Source organism: Sus scrofa, chromosome 4, assembly GCF_054392235.1.
Source record: "Sus scrofa isolate SSC_HxYL_T2T_F1_AM1 chromosome 4, Sscrofa_HxYL_maternal_Yorkshire_Landrace_v2.0, whole genome shotgun sequence".
Taxonomy (NCBI): domain Eukaryota; kingdom Metazoa; phylum Chordata; class Mammalia; order Artiodactyla; family Suidae; genus Sus; species Sus scrofa.
The window spans coordinates 86,192,061-86,213,584 of record NC_139386.1 but is presented as its reverse complement, the minus strand read 5'-3'; the positions used below and the strand labels follow the sequence as shown (position 1 = coordinate 86,213,584).

Genomic DNA, 21,524 nt, shown 5'->3' with positions numbered 1-21,524 from the left:
CTAGAGGTAGCAATGTTCTCAACTAATGGAACTACATTTGCCAGCTCCCCTTGAAGACAGGGGTGGTTGTGGGACTAAATTCCAACATATAAATCATAAGCAGAGTTGCTGGGTGGGGCTTTTGGAAAAGCTTCTTTAAGTGGGTGGTAAGGGTGCTGACTGGGCTGGCATTTTTCACCTTTTGCCCTTTACTCTTCCCTTTCTTCATGCCTGGAACACAGAAGTGATGACTATTCCCACAACCATACTGGGACATATTATAAAAAGAGTCTGGGAAGTTCTCCATAATCTAATACATTAATATGTCTGCAGAAGTGTAAATAGTCACATTAGGTGGGTTATATAAAAATTATATCTGTGGGCTCCACATGTATGAGCACAAAGAGTGGACTATACTTCGCCATTTTATATAAGGAACTTGAGCATCCACAGATTTTGGTATCCTCAGGGGTCCTGGGAAAGATCTCCCACAGAGAGGGAGGGTGGATGGTACTTAGTCACATACAAGATCAAGTTAGGCTTTGCCATCAAATTTAGGAGAAAACTTTGATTTTCAGAAGTTTTGGTATCACAAGGATAGTCGTCTCTGTACCACCATGTTCACTGGTAGATAGGAGTGCATCTTGTCTCATTCCCATAGGTTATCCTTCACATACAATCTGTCTCTGAGGCTGTCACTACTGCCTCTCTAAATGTCATCTGAAGCTCACTGCTTCTGGCCATCCCTACTGTCAAAACATGCATTCAGACTAGCAGAATCTTCCCCTGAATTACCTTAATAGCCTTCTCCCTGGTCTCTCTCCCTCCAGACTGATCCATGCAACCCCGCCCCTGCCTCCCCATCTCACTTTGATTTGTCCTCCATACTGCAGCCAGAGTGACCCCTATAACGTAGGAAGGATTGTGCTAATCCCCTGTGTAAAAGATATATTTGGCTTTCTAGCACCCTTTTAATGTCTAGTGTAGACATTTTAATATGATTTTACAAAGCCCTTGCTGACTTTAGCAGCCTTATCTCTTGTCATTTTCCACTTCAAGGTCAAAGCCCCTGCCTTACTAAACTATTTTTAGAACTCTTAGAGAAAGCTATTTGCTCTTGTCTTTGTACAAGTTGTTCCCTCTTGGACAATGTACCAGTAAAAATCATGTCTCTTCCTACAAGATAGAAGAAAAATTATGAGCGTCATGTGTACAGAGGCCTACACTAAACACAGCCATGGAGTTCAGGCCTGTCCAATCATCTTATTCACCCTATTCCTATGTTTATTTCTGGCAAAAACTCAATTATGTCCAGAGAGTACTAGAACAAGAATCAATGCAGAAATAATTAGGTTTCCAAATTCAGACTTCTTTTGACAGATAATTCATACATACAGTGAAATATTCTATACATTTCTTAAATTTTTATCTTAACCATAGAAGTGATATAACCAAATTACAGGACATTTGGAAAAGAAAAACAGAGGGAAGATCTCTATTTTCATCATTCTGAAAAACAATTACTATGATTATTATCTCCTAGAAGGTAAGCTATGTGAGGGCAGGAGATAGCATAACCTGTTTATTGCTGTGTCCCCAGTGCTCTGTTTTTAGTGTTTTTTTTTTTAATGTAAATATCTGAATGAATGACTAAGGGGGATCATTTTGGTGTACAGAAAGCAAAATTCAAACATACTTTAACTTCCTACCATAAGTTGAATTTTCTTTTTTTAATGCCATTAAGTATATTTCTGTATCTTTTAATTTTTTTAATTACTCAATGAGTTTATTATATTTATAGATGTACAAAGCTCATGACAATCCAATTTTATAGGATTTCCATCCCACAACTCAAGCACATCCCCCTATCCCCCATACTGTCTCCTCCAGAGACCATAAGTTTTTCAATGTCTATGAGTCAGCATCTGTTCTGCAAAGAAGTTCATTGTGTCCTTCTTTCAGAATCCACATGTCACTGATAGCATTTGATGTTGGTGTCTCATTGTCTGACTGACTTCACTTAGCATGATAATTTCTAGGTCCATCCATGTTGCTAAAAATGCCATTATTTCTTTCCTTTTAATGGCTGAGTAATATTCCATTGTGTACATGTACCACATCTTCTTGATCCACTCCTCTGTTGATGGACATTTAGGTTGTTTCCATGACCTGGCTATTGCAAAGAGTGCTGCAATGAACATCAGAGTACATGTGTCTTTGCAAGTTGTGGTTTTCTCTGGATAGACGCCCAGCAGTGGGATTGCTGGATCAAATGGGAGTTCTATGTTTAGTTTTCTGAGGAATTGCCATACTGTTTTCCACAGTGGTTGCACCAATTTACAATCCAACCAACAGTGTACTAGGGTTCCTTTTTCTCCACACCCTCTCCAGTACTTATTGTTTATAGACTTTTTGATGATGGCCATGCTGGCTGGTGTAAGGTGGCACCTCATCGTGGTTTCAATTTGCATTTCTCTAATAATGAGTGATGTTGTACATCTTTTCATGTATTTTTTTGGCCATCTGTATGTCTTTTTTGGAGAACTGTCTGTTTAGATCTTCTGCCCATTTTTTGATGGGGTTGTTTGTTTTTTTGGTATGAAGCTACGGAAGGTGTTTATAAATTTTGGAGATTAATCCCTTGTCAGTTGATTCACTTGCAAAGATTTTCTCCCATTCTGTGGGTTGTCTTTTCATTTTGTTTAGGGTTTCCTTTGCTGTGCAGAAACTTGTAAGTTTAATTAAGGCCCATTTGTTTATTTTTGTTTTTACTGTCATTACTCTAAGAGGTGGATCTGAGATGCTGCTGCTGTCGTTTATGTCAGAGAGTGTTTGGCCCATGTTTTCCTCTAAGAGTTTTATAGTATCTGGTCTTATATCTAGGTCTTTAATCCATTTGGAGTTTATTTTTGTGTATGGTGTTAGGGAGTGTTCTAATTTCCTTCTTTTCCATGTGGCTGTCCAGTTTTCCCAGTACCACTTATTGAACAGGCTGTCTTTTCTCCATTGTATATTCTTGTCTCCTTTGTCATAGATTAGTTGGCTGTAGGTGTGTGGGTTTAATTCTGGGCTTTCTCTCCTGTTCCACTGATCTATATGTCTGTTTTTGTGCCAGTACCATATGGTTTTGATGATTGTTGCTTTGTAGTGTAGTCTGAAGTCCAGGAGCCTGATTCTTCCAGCTCCATTTTTCTTTTTCAGTATGTCTTTGGCTATTCCGGGTCTTATGTGCTTCCAAAAAAACTTTAAAATATTTTGTTTGAGTTCTGTGAAAAATGTCCTTGGTAATTTGATAGGGATTGCATTGAATCTGCAGATTGCCTTGGGGAGTATAGTCATTTTGTTGATATTGACTCTTCCAACCCACGAGCATTGTGTCTTTCTATATATTTGTGTCATCTTTGACTTCTTTCATCAGTGTCTTATAGTTTTCAGAGTACAGTTCTTTTGTCTCTTTAGGTAGTTTTACTCCTAGGTATTGTATTGTTTTAGATGCGATGGTAAACGGAATTGCTTCCCTAATTTCTCTTTCTGATCTTTCATTGTTAGTATATAGAAATGCTGTCGATTTCTGTGTATTAATTTTGTATCCTGTGATTTTGCCAAATTCATTGATGAACTCTTAACAGTTTTCTGGTAGAGTCGTTAGGATTTTCTAGGTAGAGTATTGTGTCATCTGCAAATAGCAGTAGTTTTACTTCTTCCTTTCCAACTTGGATTCCTTTAATTTCTTTTATATCTCTGATTGCTGTGGCTAGGACTTCCAAAACTATGTTGAATAGTAGTGGTGAGAGTGAACATCCTTGTCTTGTTCCTGATCCCGATGGGGATTCATTTAGCTTTTCACCACTGAGAATGATATTAGCTGTGAGTTTATCATATATGGCTTTTCTTATGTTGAGGTAGGTTCCCTCTATGCCCACTTACTGAAGGGTTCTTTTTTTTTTTTTCTTATCAGAGATGGATGTTGGATTTTGTCAAAGGTTTTTTCTGCATCCATTGAGAGGATCATAAGGTTTTTATTCTTCAGTTTGTTAATGTGGTACATCACACTGATTGATTTGCAGATATTGAAGAATCCTTGCCTTCCTGGGATAAATCCATGATGTACAATCCTTTTAATGTATTGTTGGATTTGTTTTGCCAGTATTTTGTTGAGGATTTCTGCATCCGTGTTCATCAGTGAAATTGGTCCGTAGTTTTCTTTTTTTGTGGTATCTTTGTCTGGTTTTTGTATCAGGGTGATGGTGGCCTCACAGAATGAGTTTGGGAGTGTCCCTTCCTCTGCAATTTTTTGGAATAGTTTCAGAAGGATAGTTGTTAGCTCTTCTATAAATGTTTCATAGAATTCACCTGTGAAGCCATCTGGTCCTGGACTTTTGTTTGTTGGAAGGTTATAATCACAGTTTCAATTTCAGTACTTCTGATTGGTCTGTTCATCCTTTCCATTTCATCTTGGTTTAGTCTTGGAAGATTGTACTTTTATAAGAATTTGTCTATTTCTTCTAGGTTTTCCATTTTATTGGCATATAGTTGCATATAGTAGTCTCTTATGAACCTCTGCATTTCTGTGATGTCCATTGTTACTTCTTCTTTTTCATTTCTAATTTTATTGATTTGAGTCCTCTTTTTTTCTTGACACTCTGGGATAGTTTATCAATTTTGTTGATCTTTTCAAAGAACAAGCTTTTCGTTTCATTCATCTTTTCTATGGTTTTCTTCGTTTCTATTTCTTTGATTTATGCTCTGATCTTTGTGATTTCTTTCCTTCTCCTTACTTTATGCCTTATCTGTTCTTCTCTCTAGAGCTGCTTTAGATGTAAAGTTAGCTTGTTTATTTGAGCTTTTTCATGTTTCCTGACATGGGCTTGTATTGGTATAAACTTTCCTCTTAGAATGGCTTTTGCTGCATCCCATAGGTTTTGGAGTGTTGTATCTTTGCTGTCATTTGCTTCTAGGTATTTTTTTAATTTCCTCTTTGATTTCTTTAGTGATCCATTGGTTGTTTAGTAGCATGTTGTTTAGTCTCCACATGTTTGTGGTTTTTGCAGTTTTCTTGTTGTTGATTCCCAGTCATATAGTGTTGTGTTCAGAAAAGATGCTTGATATAATTTCAATTTTCTTAAAGTTACTGAGGTTTGATTTGTAGCCCAGGATATGATCAATCTTAGAGAATGTTCCATGTGCACTTGAGAAGAATGTGTATTCTGCTGCTTTTGGATGGAATATCCTATAAGCATCTATTAAGCCCATCTGGTCTAAGGCTTCATTCAGGGCCTGTGTTTCCTTATTGATTTTCTGTCTGGATGATCTGTCTATTACTATAAGTTGGGTGCTAAAGTCTCCTACTATTATTATGTTATTGTAAATTTCTCTTTTTAAGGTTGTTAGCAGTTGCCTTATATATTGTGGTGAACCTATGTTGGGGGTATAGATATTTAAAATTGTTATATCTTCTTCTGGGACTGATCCTTTGATCATTAGGTAGTGACCTTCCCTGTCCCTTAAAATATTCATTTTAAAGTTTATTTTGTCTGATATGAGTATTGCTACTCCAACTTTCTTTTGATTTCCATTTGCATGGAATATTTTCTTCCATCCTCTCACTTTCAATTTGTATGTGTCCCTAGAAGTGAAATGGGTCTCTTGAAGATAGCATATATATGGGTCTTGTTTTTGTATCCATTCAGCCAGTCTATGTCTTTTGGTTGGGGTGTTTAGTCCATTAATGGGTAATTATTGATATATATACTCTTATTGCCATTTTATTAATTAATTTGGATTTGTTTTTGTTGCTCTTTTTTCTTCCTTCTTCTCTTGTTCTCGCCTCTTGTGGTTTGACGACTCTCTTTAGCATTGTATTTGAGTTGATTTTTCTTATTTGTTTGTGTATAAATTGTAGATTTTTGGTTTGCAGTTATTCTAAAGTTTTGACATAAGAATCTATATATATAATAGATTGTTTTAAGTTGTTGGTCTCTTATTTGCAAATGCATCTCCAGTGTCCTGCATTTGTACCTTCCTCTTCTCACGATTTCTCATTTTGGTGGCATAATTGTGCATGGATGATTTCATATCTTTATCGTATATATACCTTTACTGGTGAGCCTTGTCATTTGTGGAATTTTTGTTTCTGGTTGTGGAATTTTTTTTTTTTTGCTGTGTAGAGAAGTTCCTTTAGTATTTGTTGTAAAGCTGGTTTAGTGTTGCTGAATTCTCTTAGCATTTGCTTATCTGTGAAGCTTTTGATTTCTCCTTCAAATTTGAATGAGAGGCTTGCTGGGTAAAGTAATAGTGGTTGGAGGTTTTTTCCTTGAATCACCTTAAGTATATCATACCACTCACTTCTGGCCTGCAGAGTTTCTGCTTAAAAATCTGCCAATAACCTTATTGGGGTTCCCTTGTATGTTATTCGTTTCTTTTCCCTAGCTGCTTTCAAGATTTTTTCTGTTTTTAATGTCAGTCAGTTTAATTAATACATTTCTCGGGGTGTTCCTCCTTGGGGTTATTTTATATGGCACTCGTTGTGCTTCCCGGATTTGAGTGAGTGATTCCTTTCCCATGTCAGGGAAGTTTTTGGCTATTATCTTTTTGAATATTTTTTCTGTCCCTTTGTCTCTCTCCCTCCTTCTGCACCCCTATAATAAGGTGTTGGTGCATTTAACATTATCCCAGAGTTCTCGGAGACTCTCTTCATGTGTTTTCAATCTTTTTTCTCTTTTCCTTTCTGCCTCTGTGATTTCCACTAATCTGTCCTCCACCTCGCTTATTTGTTCTTCTGCCTCCAGTATTCTGCTGTTGGCTGCTTCTAATGAAATTTTTATTTCAGTTACTGTATTTTGCATCTCTTCTTGCTTAAGTTTTATATCTTGTATTTCTTTGCTCAGTGTTTCCTGTAAGTTATCCATCTTTGCCTCCAGTTTATTTCCAATGTCTTGCATCATCTTCAGCATCAACAGTCTAAAGTCTTTTTCCTGGAGGCTGAGAATCTCCTGATCACTTAGCTGTTTTTCTGGGGTTTTTTCTTTCTCCCTCATCTGAGTTATAGTTCTCTGTCTTTTCATTTTTATAGGTTTTTGGTGTGGTGACCTTTTTACAAATAATAGAGTTATAACCTCTCTTGCTTCTAGCATCTGCCCCCTTTGTGGCTGAAGTTGGCACAGGGGCTTGCAGTAGGCTTCCTGATGGGAGGGACTGATGCCTGCCCACTGGTAGGTGGAGCTGATTCCTATCCCTCTGGTGGGTGGGCCTTTGTCTCTGGGTGAGATCAGAGGCGGCTGTGTGCCTGGGGGATCTTTAGGCAGCCTGTTTACTGATGGGCAGGGCTGTGATCCCACCTGGACTGTTCTTTGGCCTGGGGCTTCTCAGCACTGATGGATGGGGCCAGATTTTCCCCAAATGGCCAGCTCCAGAGAAAGGCATGCTGATGAATATTCCCAAGAGCTCTGCTCCCAATGTCCTTCCCCACAACAAGTCACATTCACCACTGTTTTCCCAGGAGGTCCACCAAGAACTGCAGTCAGGTCTGACCCAGATTCCTATGGAAACTTTGCTTTGCCCTGGGACCAGGTGCATGTGAAAGTCTGTGTGTGCCTTTTAAGAATGCGGTCTCCATTTCCCTCAGTCCCATGGAGCTACTGCACACGAGCCCCATTGGCTTTCAATGCCAGATGCTCCGGGGGCTCTTTCTCCTAGTGCCAGATCCCCATACGTGGGGGTTTGATGTGGGGCTCAGAACTCTCACTCCTGTAGGTGAGTCTCTGTGGTACAGTTACTTTCCAGTCTGTGGGGCTTCCCACCTGGGAGGTATGGGCTTGCTTATAAGCACACCTCCTACCTCTTGATGTGTCCTCCTCTTTGTTTTCTGAAGTAGGATATCTTTTTGAAATTTCTGCTCCATTTGGTTGAAGATTGCTCTGCGTTGGTTGTAAATTTTGTTGTTTTTAGGAGAGAAGTTGAGCTCCAGTCCTATTCTGCCATCTTAATCCCATCTCCTGAATTTTCTATTAGGTAATATTGAGAATTTCAATAATAGTGCATGGAAAGTGTTGGAGATGATCAGAGAAAGACAGGTCTGGGAAAAGACTACAGAAGTAAGACAAAAGGCAGAGGAATGTATATATTTTTTCCATAAAGCTTTAGGAAAGATAAATAAAGCAAGGAGAAGTAAAATTTACCTTTAGAAGTACCATCAGAGACAGGGGTGGGAGGAGATCTAACACTGAAAGGGAAGCAGAAGGGAGGCCTATGCAATGTGGATTCAAAATCAAAAAGGCATCACACATTTTCATGGACAATGGAGAGCCATTGAATGACTTTTTGCACAAGAAATATATCCCATATGATAAAATAAATGTCAGTATCTTGTTAGAACTGTTGGTGGACGCCATCTAGAAAAGTTTCTGATGAGGAAAGGAATAAATGGATCAGTTAAATTAGAATCTCTGTTTATTATCTTTAAAGGTGTCAAGGTCACAAAAGCCAAGGAAAATCTGAGGGACTGTTTTATATTGTAAGAAATTAAGAAGAAAACTAAATGCAAAGCATGAGTCTGACCTTTATCATTTTGCTATTAAAGATCCATTTGCTATTTATTGGTGAAATGTGAATGGAGTTTGAAGATTTGATGGTAGTAATGTTTTAGTCAGGAAACTATTATTAGTCTCCTAAATTGGATGCCTGTGATGTGGTTATATAGGAAAATGTCCCTTAATTTTAAAAATACACACTAAAGTATTCAGAGAAATGGCACTTAACCACAAACATTTATTTTAAAAAGTTTTGTACACTAAGCTTGAAATTACGTTAAAAAATTAGAATCTTTAAGGATGGCTCTGGACATAGTATTTAAAAAACTGACTAGGTGATTTCAACATGGAAATTAAGGCTAGAAACCACTGCTTCATCACCAACATTATATACTTTTGTACTAAGTACATGAACCTAATTTATTTAACCAAACTTTTCTGTCTTTTCCTTCAAAAATGACTTATTAAAGAGTTTCTACAGGCCAGGCAAGATAGAATCTCTTTCTGATGAGTACGAAGTCTCATGGGGAAATGTGCTGTAATAATAATAATATAATTATCACTTGTTCAGCAACTATCATGTGCTAAACACTATGCCATTTGATAGGGCAGGTACTGCTATTATCATTTTTTACAGAATTGTATCTGTACACAATGAAATGAGTAACTCCTCCTGGAGTACAGAGCTATGTTGACTCTTGACTACATTACTGTATTAGAGGAAAGCAAAGTGCTATGAAAACACACAGTTGGTGCTCTGATGCAGACTATGGGTGTCAAGGAAGCTTAATCAGAGGAAAGAACATCAGACATATCTCTAGACATGCATCCTATTCCCAATATGAATTACAAGTACTTTTTAAATGAACATTTGTGCAGATAACGTTCCATTTAGTAGTCTGCTGCTGCCCCTCCTTCTTTGATGATATTCCACATAGAAGAATTCTGGGAAAAAGTAAATGGAAAAACCCCATGGCTTTCAATACCTGTTGCCACATGGCTGTCACCAGCAATATGAAGGTATCTATTTTACTGAAGACTTACCAACTTATCAGAAGTGGCCATTGTTACTTTAAAGAGTCTTTGCTATTAGTAGAAAATATTTCTTTTATTATGAATTATGCTAAACATTTTTCCATTAATTCTTCCTTTAAAGCATGAATTTAAACTCTTTATAATTATTACCAACAAAGTCCTCAGTGCATGTTACCAGTAAAATAATATCCTAGAATGTCTCCTCCTCTACAGAAGCTGCTATTTCCCCTATAACCACAAAAGTGGTTGTGTCACAGTAACAACACCTAATGAAATCAGATTTCTGTATTCATGCTAAGATCCTTGAGCTCTCAAATTTCAACAGTGAGCTCAATGAGGACAGGAAATGTCTGATTTTGAAATCCTGTCACAAAGTTAGCAAGTAAAACATATTCTATAACTGTTTGCTATAAGAATAAGTAAATAATGGATAGTGACAAAACATAAAGTGAAACCTTACTTTCTGAGCTCACACATTATGACACAAACTTAGCTCAGTAAACATCACATGAGAAAAAGAAGTTGCTTGTTCCCTTCTTGCCATATAACTAGGGAACCCATGATTCTACTGTGCCCATGACAGTTCTGGTTTATACTCTTTGTCCTAACATTCTGTTTGATTAATTCTGGATTGGGCAATACATTTTATGGTCACTCTACAGCTAAAGGATGTTCCCTTAATGATGAGTAGATCTAAGTACAAAGTGCTTCCCTGGACAGAGAATTTGTCTCTGTGTCACTCTGAACTTCACTTTAAAGCCTATGAGCAGATAACTCTTTAGACTTCATAGTATTTTTTATAATATCTTATCATTTAAAGCTAAGTAACAGTTTGCAAACTGTTAATGCCTAACTAGGAGAACATTCCTTGATGGTATCAGCCCTCTTTATTCCATTTTATTGATAAGAGAAGTGAGGTATGGGAAGAAAACGTGACTTATTCCAGGTCATATCAAGTATGAATCATTGGCCATGTGAAAGGGAGCTATTGGAGCTCCAACTTCAGGTTTTTGATTAATCCTCTCAGCCATTAATTTGCAATTAAATCTTCCATGCAGTTAGATTAGAAAGATTTTAATCATTTAGTAAATGGCTTTGTAAACTGCAGCAGTAATAATCTAATTCAAATTGCATGAGCAAAATCACAGGCATACTTTAGATAATATTTTAATGGCCATAAATTCATGGTTAATAATATTTCAATTTCACTGAACAATAGTCTGAATTTAAGTCTAATTTACAGGTCCTAATTTATCGGATGGTAAATGGAATATTTATAAAATAAATGTAAAGTTAAAGTTAAATTTAACCCTTTGGATAATTAAAAATTAATTTTTTTTTTTTTACATTTTAGAATTGTTTATGTCTAAATTTCTACTAGGGTGCAGTTTGGATAAGATTTTAGCAGATTGACATTCTGGACTATAACAGAAAATCTTAATGGAGCTATCAAAGTCATTTTCTATATCAACAAAAAACAAAAATTGATAGAAATAAATTTAATAGGCTATGTCTAAGACTCATATAAAAAAGAAGCATAAAAGAAGGACATATGATATATGCAGTTGGAGAACTATTATAGATAAAGTCACCCCCACATTAATATACAAATACAGTATAATGTCAGTCAAGATCTACTGGCACCTGTGGGGTAGGATAAAGAACTTGGTCAACTCATGTACAGTTCATTTTGAGCAATACATTTAAGATAATAACCAAGAAAACATTTTAAAACTGTAAACTACATGTTTAGAAACAAAAAAGACCTAGAACAGCCAAAGACATACTGAAAAAGAAAAATGGAGCTGGAAGAATCAGGCTTCCGGACTTCAGACTATACTACAAAGCAACAATCATCAAAACCAGGAGTTCCCGTCGTGGCGCAGTGGTTAACGAATACGACTAGGAACCATGAGGTCGCGGGTTCAGTCCCTGCCCTTGCTCAGTGGGTTAAAGATCCTACGTTGCTGTGGCTCTGGTGTAGGCCGGGGGCTACAGCTCCGATTAGACCCCTAGCCTGGGAACCTCCATATGCTGCGGGAGCGGCCCAAAGAAATAGCAAAAAAAAAAAGACAAAAACAAAACAAACAACCATATGGTACTGGCACAAAAACAGACATATAGATCAGTGGAACAGGAGAGAAAGCCCAGAATTAAACCCACACACCTACAGCCAACTAATCTATGACAAAGGAGACAAGAATATACAATGGAGAAAAGACAGCCTGTTCAATAAGTGGTACTGGGAAAACTGGACAGCCACATGGAAAAGAAGGAAATTAGAACACTCCCTAACACCATACACAAAAATAAACTCCAAATGGATTAAAGACCTAGATATAAGACCAGATACTATAAAACTCTTAGAGGAAAACATGGGCCAAACACTCTCTGACATAAACGACAGCAGCAGCATCTCAGATCCACCTCTTAGAGTAATGACAGTAAAAACAAAAATAAACAAATGGGCCTTAATTAAACTTACAAGTTTCTGCACAGCAAAGGAAACCCTAAACAAAATGAAAAGACAACCCACAGAATGGGAGAAAATCTTTGCAAGTGAATCAACTGACAAGGGATTAATCTCCAAAATTTATAAACACCTTCCGTAGCTTCATACCAAAAAAACAAACAACCCCATCAAAAAATGGGCAGAAGATCTAAACAGACAGTTCTCCAAAAAAGACATACAGATGGCCAAAAAAATACATGAAAAGATGTACAACATCACTCATTATTAGAGAAATGCAAATTGAAACCACGATGAGGTGCCACCTTACACCAGCCAGCATGGCCATCATCAAAAAGTCTATAAACAATAAGTACTGGAGAGGGTGTGGAGAAAAAGGAACCCTAGTACACTGTTGGTTGGATTGTAAATTGGTGCAACCACTGTGGAAAACAGTATGGCAATTCCTCAGAAAACTAAACATAGAACTCCCATTTGATCCAGCAATCCCACTGCTGGGCGTCTATCCAGAGAAAACCACAACTTGCAAAGACACATGTACTCTGATGTTCATTGCAGCACTCTTTGCAATAGCCAGGTCATGGAAACAACCTAAATGTCCATCAACAGAGGAGTGGATCAAGAAGATGTGGTACATGTACACAATGGAATATTACTCAGCCATTAAAAGGAAAGAAATAATGGCATTTTTAGCAACATGGATGGACCTAGAAATTATCATGCTAAGTGAAGTCAGTCAGACAATGAGACACCAACATCAAATGCTATCAGTGACATGTGGATTCTGAAAGAAGGACACAATGAACTTCTTTGCAGAACAGATGCTGACTCATAGGCATTGAAAAACTTATGGTCTCTGGAGGAGACAGTATGGGGGATAGGGGGATGTGCTTGAGTTGTGGGATGGAAATACTGTGAAACTGGATTGTGATGATCTTTATACAACTATAAATGTTATCAATTCATTGAGTAATAAAAAAATGAACAAGAAAAAGAAAAAACAAATAAAGCTGTAAACTACAACAATAAAAATAATATTTTTCTGGCACAAATATAATAATACTGCAAGTTCAGAAACAGGCATAGGTGTGTATAAGTATTTAATAAGTGGAAAATAACAATGAAAGAATAGAAGGATTTAATAAACAATGTTGTGACAGCTGACTAGATCCATACCTCACACCATAAGTCATAAATTCCAAGTAAGCTGAATATGTCATTGTAAGAAAATGAAAATAAAATGTTGGGGAAGGTTTTTCTATATACAACTTTAAAGACACACACACACAAAGACTGAGAGATTTAACAGAAAACATAATACTAAAATAAATATTATTAAGGATATCAATTCTTTTTCTGTCATTCATGCTTTAATCACTTAAATTTATCATTTGTCTTTTCATTTAGCTCCTTCTGACACACAAATTTTTTTTTAATTTGTAAGAAGTTAAAAATACTAATCTTTCCTTCAAAATTTCTTTCCTTTGGCTGTGAAATGACTTTTTTTTTTTTTGCTTTTTGGGGCTGCACTTGCAGCATACGGAAATTCCCAGTGTAGGGGTTGAATCAGAGCTACATCTGCTTGCCATGGCCATGGCCACAGCAACGCAGAACCCAAGCCATGTCTGTGACCTACACCACAGCTCACGGTAACGCTGGATCCTGACCCACTGAGCAAGGCCAGGGATCGAACATTCATTTTCATGAATACTAGTCGGATTCATTTCCACTGAGCCACAACAAGAACTCCTTGAAATGAGTTTCTTAATCCCAAATCATACACATTTTCACTTATATTTTCTTGTAATTTTTTTCATTGTTTCTTATGTTAATTAAACAGACGAGAAGTCAAAATATGGCTTTGTCCTATAGTAGCTGTTTGATTTGAGGATGTCTCTATTTCATTTTCCTGACAAACTAGACATAATGCCAACCTGTTAGAATTTTGTGGAGATTAAATGGAATAATTTATACAAAGAATTTGTCATATTTATTATAGAATTTGGTATATAAAAAGAGCCAATAAATGGCTGCTATTACTTTTAATACCCTCCTATTGCATATTCGACTTCTCAATTTCATTGGTAAATCCTCATGACTAGAAACCTAAGGTAATGGTATTTTTACCTGTTTTTTAAAACAAATTTCACATTATTTAACCAACGTTATAGTTCTTTACTTTAAAAAAAAATAAACTATAATATATACCAATCAGAAAAATATCTTAATTCTTTGAAAACTACCCAATTACATACAGCATCCTACAATTTGATCCTTTAAAGTTGTAATCTGAAGTTATCAAATGGCTAAAGAATACTGTAATCCAAGAGTACTGAAAAGTTCCTTACACACTAGAACTGCTGAGATTATTTATGAGCTTGAAATATAAATAGCATGTTTACTCTTCTTTATCTTACCTCTAATAGGCCGTCCTCTGGCAGATCAGTACAGTGTACAGCATTCTGGATCTTAGTTTTACCAAAGATTGCTCGGAGGGTTCCAGGGCGTAAATGCCGGGCAATTTCCTATTAAACACACATCAACATATACATTAAAGTCAGCCATGTAGTGTTAATTTTAAAAAATCATCAGCTTTAGAATCACTTGCAATTATTGGTTAATGAAATACATGTATACATTGTTGGTACTGATTTTTCCTGGAAATAGCATAAATGTATGAAAACTGAGGAATGAAAAATAAGACTTTTTTTTGGCCCAATGTAAAGTCCAGTGCAATTTATTTTAAAAGGGCAATAATAATAACACCTTTTTTATCAACACATGAGAATCACAAAAAATATGAACCCAGTTCATTATTGCGAAAGACTTGTATTTTATAAAGACAACAGATAATCTAACACCTAGATCTAAAATCAACTAGTGTGATGGCATTGATTGCAAAAGAGTTTTCAAAATGTTACAGTTGTATCAGTTTAATGCTAGTGAAATTTAGGAGAAAAATGGTTACAAATAACTCATAAAATTGTGGGTAAAAGGAAGCATAGGTTTAAAAAATTGAAGAAGTAGGCCTATCAATGACCTACTTAGACCTACTTAACAGTCTGTTTTTCTAAGCTAGAAATTTTCAAAACTCCTATTTTAACTTTGAAATATACATAAAGAAGATGTTTACTACACATGAATATTTAAAAATAACAACAAAAAAATACCTGTGTGCCTATTATTAAGCTGAATTAATATTACAATAACTTACAAGGGCCCTGTGTACCCCATCCTCATTCTACACTATCCCTATATCCACCCAGAGGTTAACATTAATATCAATTTTACTCAAAGATTTGCTTATTTTCAGTTTTAAGGCAACTTTTCACATTTGTCCATGTAAATATACGCAGTTGTAACTCACTTGTTTTTATTACCGTAAGTATGATAGAGCATACTTTATTCATTTGCATGTTAATGGACATTCAATTAATTTCTTCTCTCTTCTCATGTCTCTCTGTCCTTCCCCATCTCTCTCTCTCTCTCTAGCTCTCACACACACCCAATCACAAACAACTCTGCTACAAGCATTCTTGTACATGGTGCACATGCGCAAGAGTTTTTAATGAATCAGGGAACATATGTATTCAGGTTTACTAAGTACTATCAATTTTCTTAAATGGTTGGAACAATTAAGCCTCAATCATCAGTGCACAAGGATTTCCATCTCCACAGCAAAGCCAACATTTGATATTGACTTAAAATTTGCATGTTAACAAGTGTGAAATGGTATCTCATTGTGTTAGTATGCATTTCCTTGATTACTAAAGAAATTGAGTGTCTTTTCATATATATCCCTTACTTTTAGTAAAATGCCTGTTCTTAATTTTTCTCAATTTTTCTATTGTGTTACTCTTTTTCTTTTTGATAGTTACTCTTTTATTTTATTATTATTATTTTTTTTTACAGTTGCACCTGCAGCATATGGAAGCTCCCAGGCGAGGGGGTGAATTGGAGCTGCAGCTGTAGGCTATGCCACAGCAACGGCAACACTGGATCTAACCACATATGCAACCTATGCCACAGCTTGCGGTCCAGATTCTTAACCCACTGAGAACGGCCAGGGATCAAACTTGTATCCTCACAGATACTATGCTGGGTTCTTAACCCACTGAGCCACAACTGGAATTCCCTAATGGTTATTCTTAACACAAATTTTTTTTTTCTTTTGCTTCCTTTTAGAGCTGTACCTGTGGTATATGGAAGTTCCCTGGCTAGGGGTCGAATTGGAGCTACAGCTGCTGGCCGACACTACAGTCACAGCTACACAGTATCCAAGCTGCATCTGCAACCTACGCCACAGCTCACAGCAACGCAAGATCATCAACCCACTGAGCAAGGCGAGGGATCAAACCCGTATCCTCATGGATACTAGTCAGGCTTATTACCACTGAGCCACAATGAGAACTTCCGCAATACATTCTGAATTCTATTTTTTGTCAGTTATATATAATGCAAAATATCTTTTTCCAGTGTGTAGCTTGTCTAAGTTTTGTTTTTATGATAATAAGAAACACTAAATTTTAATAAAAGTAATCTTTACATTTATGATTTGTGAGGTTTTTGTTGTTCTTGTTGGTTTTTGCCACTGCATGTAGCAGCTTGAACCTGGGCTGCAGTGGTGAAAACACCAAATCCTAAACACTAGACCATTACAGAACTCTCCATGCTTCATTTCTTAAGGAATTACTCCCAACTCCAAGATCATAACGATACTCATCTCTACTGTCTTCTGAAACTTTTAGAGTTTTGCTTTCCACATTAAGTTCTTGATCCACCTTGAATTGACTTTGACTATCATGTGAGGTAGATATCCATTTTCATTTTTCCCATTTGGATATTTAACTCCCCTACCTACCACCATTTATTGACTTATTTCTCTTTTTCCCCAGCAATCTCAAACAATAGCTCTGTTATATCAAGGTATTCATGTATGTATGGGTCTGCTTGCTATTTGGTTCCATTGGACTTTTTGTCTATTTTTACATCTATCTTACACTGTCTTAACTATAACTTTATATGTCTTCATCTGGCAATGCAAGTCCCCCAGATATTGGCTTTGAATATACTAAGTTTGAGTTGCCTCAAATACATGGCTATGAGTCTAGAGTTCAGAGAAGTGTTCCACACTCCAAATAACAATTTTAGGGTCAATAGCATATATATGGTATGTAAATTTATAGGTTAAGGAGTTCCCATTATGGCTCAATGGTAACCAACCCGATTAATATCCATATGGATGTGGATTTGATCCCTGGCCTCACTCAGTGGGTTGGGGATCCAGCGTTGCCATGAGCTGTCGTGTAGGTCGAAAACATGGCTTGGACCCGGCATTACTATGGATGTGGTGTAGGCCAGCAGCTACAGCTGCAATTTGATCCCAAGCCTGGGAAGGTCCATATGCTGTGAGTGTGGTCCTAAAAAAAGACAAATATAAATAAATAAAGTGACAGGTTAGATAAGATCATAAAGGCAATGAGGAGAGGAATCACAGGGGCATCACATTATTAAAATGTCAAGGAAATGAGGAGAGATGAGCAAAGGAGACTGAGAAGGAAAAGCCAGCTTGGTAAGAAGAAAGGCAGGAGTGTCCTTTTCTAGAAGACAGTGAAGAAAAGCATCAAGGACAGAGTTATCAACAGTGTCAAATGTTGCAGTTAAGTCAAGTAGGGTAAAGCCTGAGAACTGACTATTAGATTTTTCTAAATGGAGTCACTGATATCCTTGACAAGGGCAGTTTCAGAGAAGGGGAGAAAAGTTAAAGACTGATTATTATGATTTCAAAAGAAAATGAAAGTGGAAGAACTGGGAAAGTGAATACAGGCAACTAAGTTGAGGAATTTTACTGCAAATGGGAGAAAAACAGAGAAGTAACTGGAGAGAGAAGCAGGATTGAGAGAGAGGTTTTTTTTGTTTTGTTTTGTTTTTGTTTTGTTTTTTTTTTTTTTTTTTTGAGGAAGAGGAGGGGATATTGCTTTTAAAGTGGGAAAAATAAGAGCATGTTTCCATGCTGATAGGAATGATACAACAAAGAGAAAAACTGATGAAGCATAAAGGAGAAGAGAGAATTGCTGGAGGGATGAGAGCAAGTGAGTAAGTAGAGGAGCTGGCCTTATCCAAGAGCGTGGGACATTCACCTTGAGTTCAAGACCGTACATGGGCCCAAGTGTAGTTATGTGAGTTTATGGAATAGTGGGAACTTACGGAAGTTCTTTCTCTATTTTTAATTTTTACTGAGATATAACACACATATGGTAACATACATTGGTTTTAAGTGTACTGCTCCATGAATTCCGTCAAATGCATGTACACTCGGTAATCATCATCCTTTTAGAACATTTCTAAAGTTCCCTCTTGTCATTTTCTTTTGAATCATTCTGTTTTACAATGAAAAAGTCAGCAAGATTGTCATCAGCTGAGAAGAAGGATGAGGAGGAGGTTTTGGGGATCTGAGGAGAGAAAAGAGGGTATGAGATACATTTCAAGAGAACAGGAAAGTAAATGGACTAGAAAAATGAATATGATTGCTCAGTAGCACTAAGGGCTCTCTTGGGGTTAGTGACCATGAATGTAAAGGGAGAACTGTGTGTTCTTCTCCAGTCATGTTCAGCTGCATGAGCACAGGAGAAGGTTACGCAGAAAGTTGAATGTAATAAGGGTTAGGGTTTCACACAACAACAAAACAAGAGAAAAACAACACAAGAGAGGGGTAAGGGAGTTGAGGGTGTATGTAAGGGAATATTGATAATGATGCACATAAAACTTTTTAATTGAGGAGGAAAGTAAGTGAGGCCCTGGTGATTAAAGGGGTGAGAGACAATGAGAAGATAGATCAATGGATTAGAACTCCTAGTAGGATGAAATGATTATGGAAATCAGTGTGTTAGGAGATAAGAGCTAGAAAGTTAAGAGATAGGATACCTAAAATTGGAATTACTGGAGGTTGGCTGAGAGGGGGTTACAGAGATTTATAATGACCGGTTTTAAGGTATAATTATGGCTGAGGTCAGGTGAAGGGCAAGAAGGTTGGAAGATAGGAGAACAGCAGATGGAGAGGCTAAGGTATGGAATGGATTACTCATACGAATATGGAGATCACCAAGAATTATGATAGGTGTATCATGCAAGGATGCAAGCAGCATTCACATCTGTGATTTCATCACTTAAGCACATTTTAAAGGCAAGTATTCTCCCAAGGCAATAGAAATAAAAACCAAAATAAACAAATGGGACCTAATCAAACTTATAAGCTTTAGCATAGCAAAAGAAACCATAAAAATATGAAAAGACAATTCACAGAATGGAAGAAAATACTTGCAGATGAGACAACTATCAAGAGCTTAATTTCCAAAATATACAAACAGCCCATACAATGCAACAACAATAACAAAACCCAAACAATCCAATCAAAAATGTGCAAAGACCTAAATAGACATTTCTACGAAGACCTACGTATGACTGACACATGAAAAGATGTACAACATTGCTAAATACTAGAGAAATGAATATCAAAACTATAATGAGGTACCATCTCACATGGATAAGAATGGTTATCATCAAAAGGCTACAAATAGCAAATGCTAAAGAGGGTGTGGAGAAAAGGGAGCCCTCCTATGCTGTTGGTGGGAAGGTAAGTTGATACAGTCATTATGAAAAACAGCATGGAAGTTCCTCAAAAAAACTAAAAAGAGAATTATCATATGATCCAGCACTCCCACTCCTGGGAGTATATCTGGAAAAAACTATAATTCAAAAAGATACATGTACCCATATGTTCACAGCAGCACCATTCTCAATAGCCAAGACATGGAAGCAATCTAAATGTCTACTGACAGACGATTGGATAAAGAAGATGTGGTATATATTTATATATATATATAATGGAATACTACTCGGCCTTAAAAAAGAATGAAATAATGCCATTTGTAACAACATGGATGGATAAGGGAAGTAGCAACATGGATGAATAAGTCAGAAAGAGAAATACAAATACCATATACACTTATATGTGGAATCTAATATATGACACAAATTAACCTATCTACAAAAGAGAAACACTCAGACAAGAACAGACTTGTGGTTGCCAATGGGAAGAGTTGTGGAGAAGGGATGGAATGGGAATTTGGGACTAGAAGATGCAGACTATTACATATGGAAGGTATAAACAACAAGGTCCTACTGTATAGCACAGGGAACTATATTCAATATACTGAGATAAATCATAATGGAAAAGAGTATAAAAATAATGTGGCAGAAATGAACACAACTTTGTAAATCAACTACACCTTAATAAAAACAGTAGAAAAAAAGTCATGCGTTAATTTAATTACTTAAGTCTTACTTTCAAGGTTTCCAGCAAATATCAGTTATAAATGTATTAACCAAATGTATAAACTAGGAAATAAGGATGAATTTATTTTTATTTCATATGCATTACTTTCTTTCTGTTCCTCATAATTTTCCTGGGAATGAAGTACACAATATTAAACACCTACTCTACTCATGAAGTGGTAAGCTGCTATTCTGTTAAATAAGATATACTTTGTAAACTTATGAAAGGAGAACAAAAGGTGAGTACTTATTTTCCTTTCCTTATCATTTCAGATTGGGGGAAATTTTTGACTCACTTTGATTAATCTGCTTCATAAGAACTTATTCTCTAACCACTTTTATTTGGTGCTCATCATATTCGTTAAAGTATTGTCTTTAGGCGTTCCCATTGTGGCGCAGGGGAAATGATTCCAACTAGTAACTGTGAGGTTGCGGGTTTGATCCTTGGCCTTGCTCAGTAGGTTAAGGATCCGGCACTGCAGTGAGCTGTGGTGTAGGTCACAGATGCAGCTCAGATCCTTTGTTGCTGTGGTCGTGGCATAGGCCAGCAGCTGTAGCTCCAATTCGACCCCTAGCCTGGGACCTTCATATGCCGTGAGTGTGGGCCTAAAAAGCAAAAGGAAAAAAAAAATTGCTTTTAATATTTACTTGACCTCTAAAAGGATTCGTGGCAGGGGGTGTTGTACTGTGGTCTCTTTGGTCTTTTTTTTTTTTTGGTTTTTTAGGGATGCACATGTGGTGTATGGAAGTTCCCAGGCTAGGGAGCAGGGGGGTCAAATTAGAGCTTCAGCTGCCGGCCTGCACCATAACCACAGCAATGTAGGATCTATGCGCCTCATCTGCAACCTACCCCACAGCTCATGGCAACACCGGATACTTAACCCACTAAGTGAGATCAGGGATGGAACCTACAACCTCATGGATACTAGTTGGGTTTGTTAGTGCTGAGTCACAATAGGAACTCCGTCTTTGGTCTCCTTTTGAAGGAATTTGTTGAGTTTTTGTTTTGTTTTGTTTATTTTTTTGCATCCTAATACAGAGTTAGTTCTAGTGAACATCTCATGGGTAGTTGAATATTGTCAGAGGTTGCATTCTCTTGGAAACCAACACTGAGATGGAAATCTGCACGCGGGAAGTTTACTGGGGAGTGGCCTCAGGATCTACACTTGTAGGGAAGG

General features: G+C 36.9%; 1 protein-coding gene across 6 annotated transcripts in view; it reads right to left on the bottom strand.

The window, feature by feature from the left end:
• The window catches only part of NME7 (NME/NM23 family member 7), a 278,798-nt gene that overhangs the window by 41,951 nt on the left and 215,323 nt on the right, over positions 1-21,524 (bottom strand). For all 6 annotated transcript variants that reach the window (XR_014843894.1, XM_021089441.2, XM_085022464.1 and 3 more), the window contains one exon: positions 14,430-14,537. Coding sequence is in view for 5 of the 6 variants with exons in the window: in XM_021089441.2 (XP_020945100.1) it covers positions 14,430-14,537 (108 nt within the window). In the remaining variant the exon portion in view is untranslated. The remainder of the gene's footprint in view (positions 1-14,429; positions 14,538-21,524) is intronic.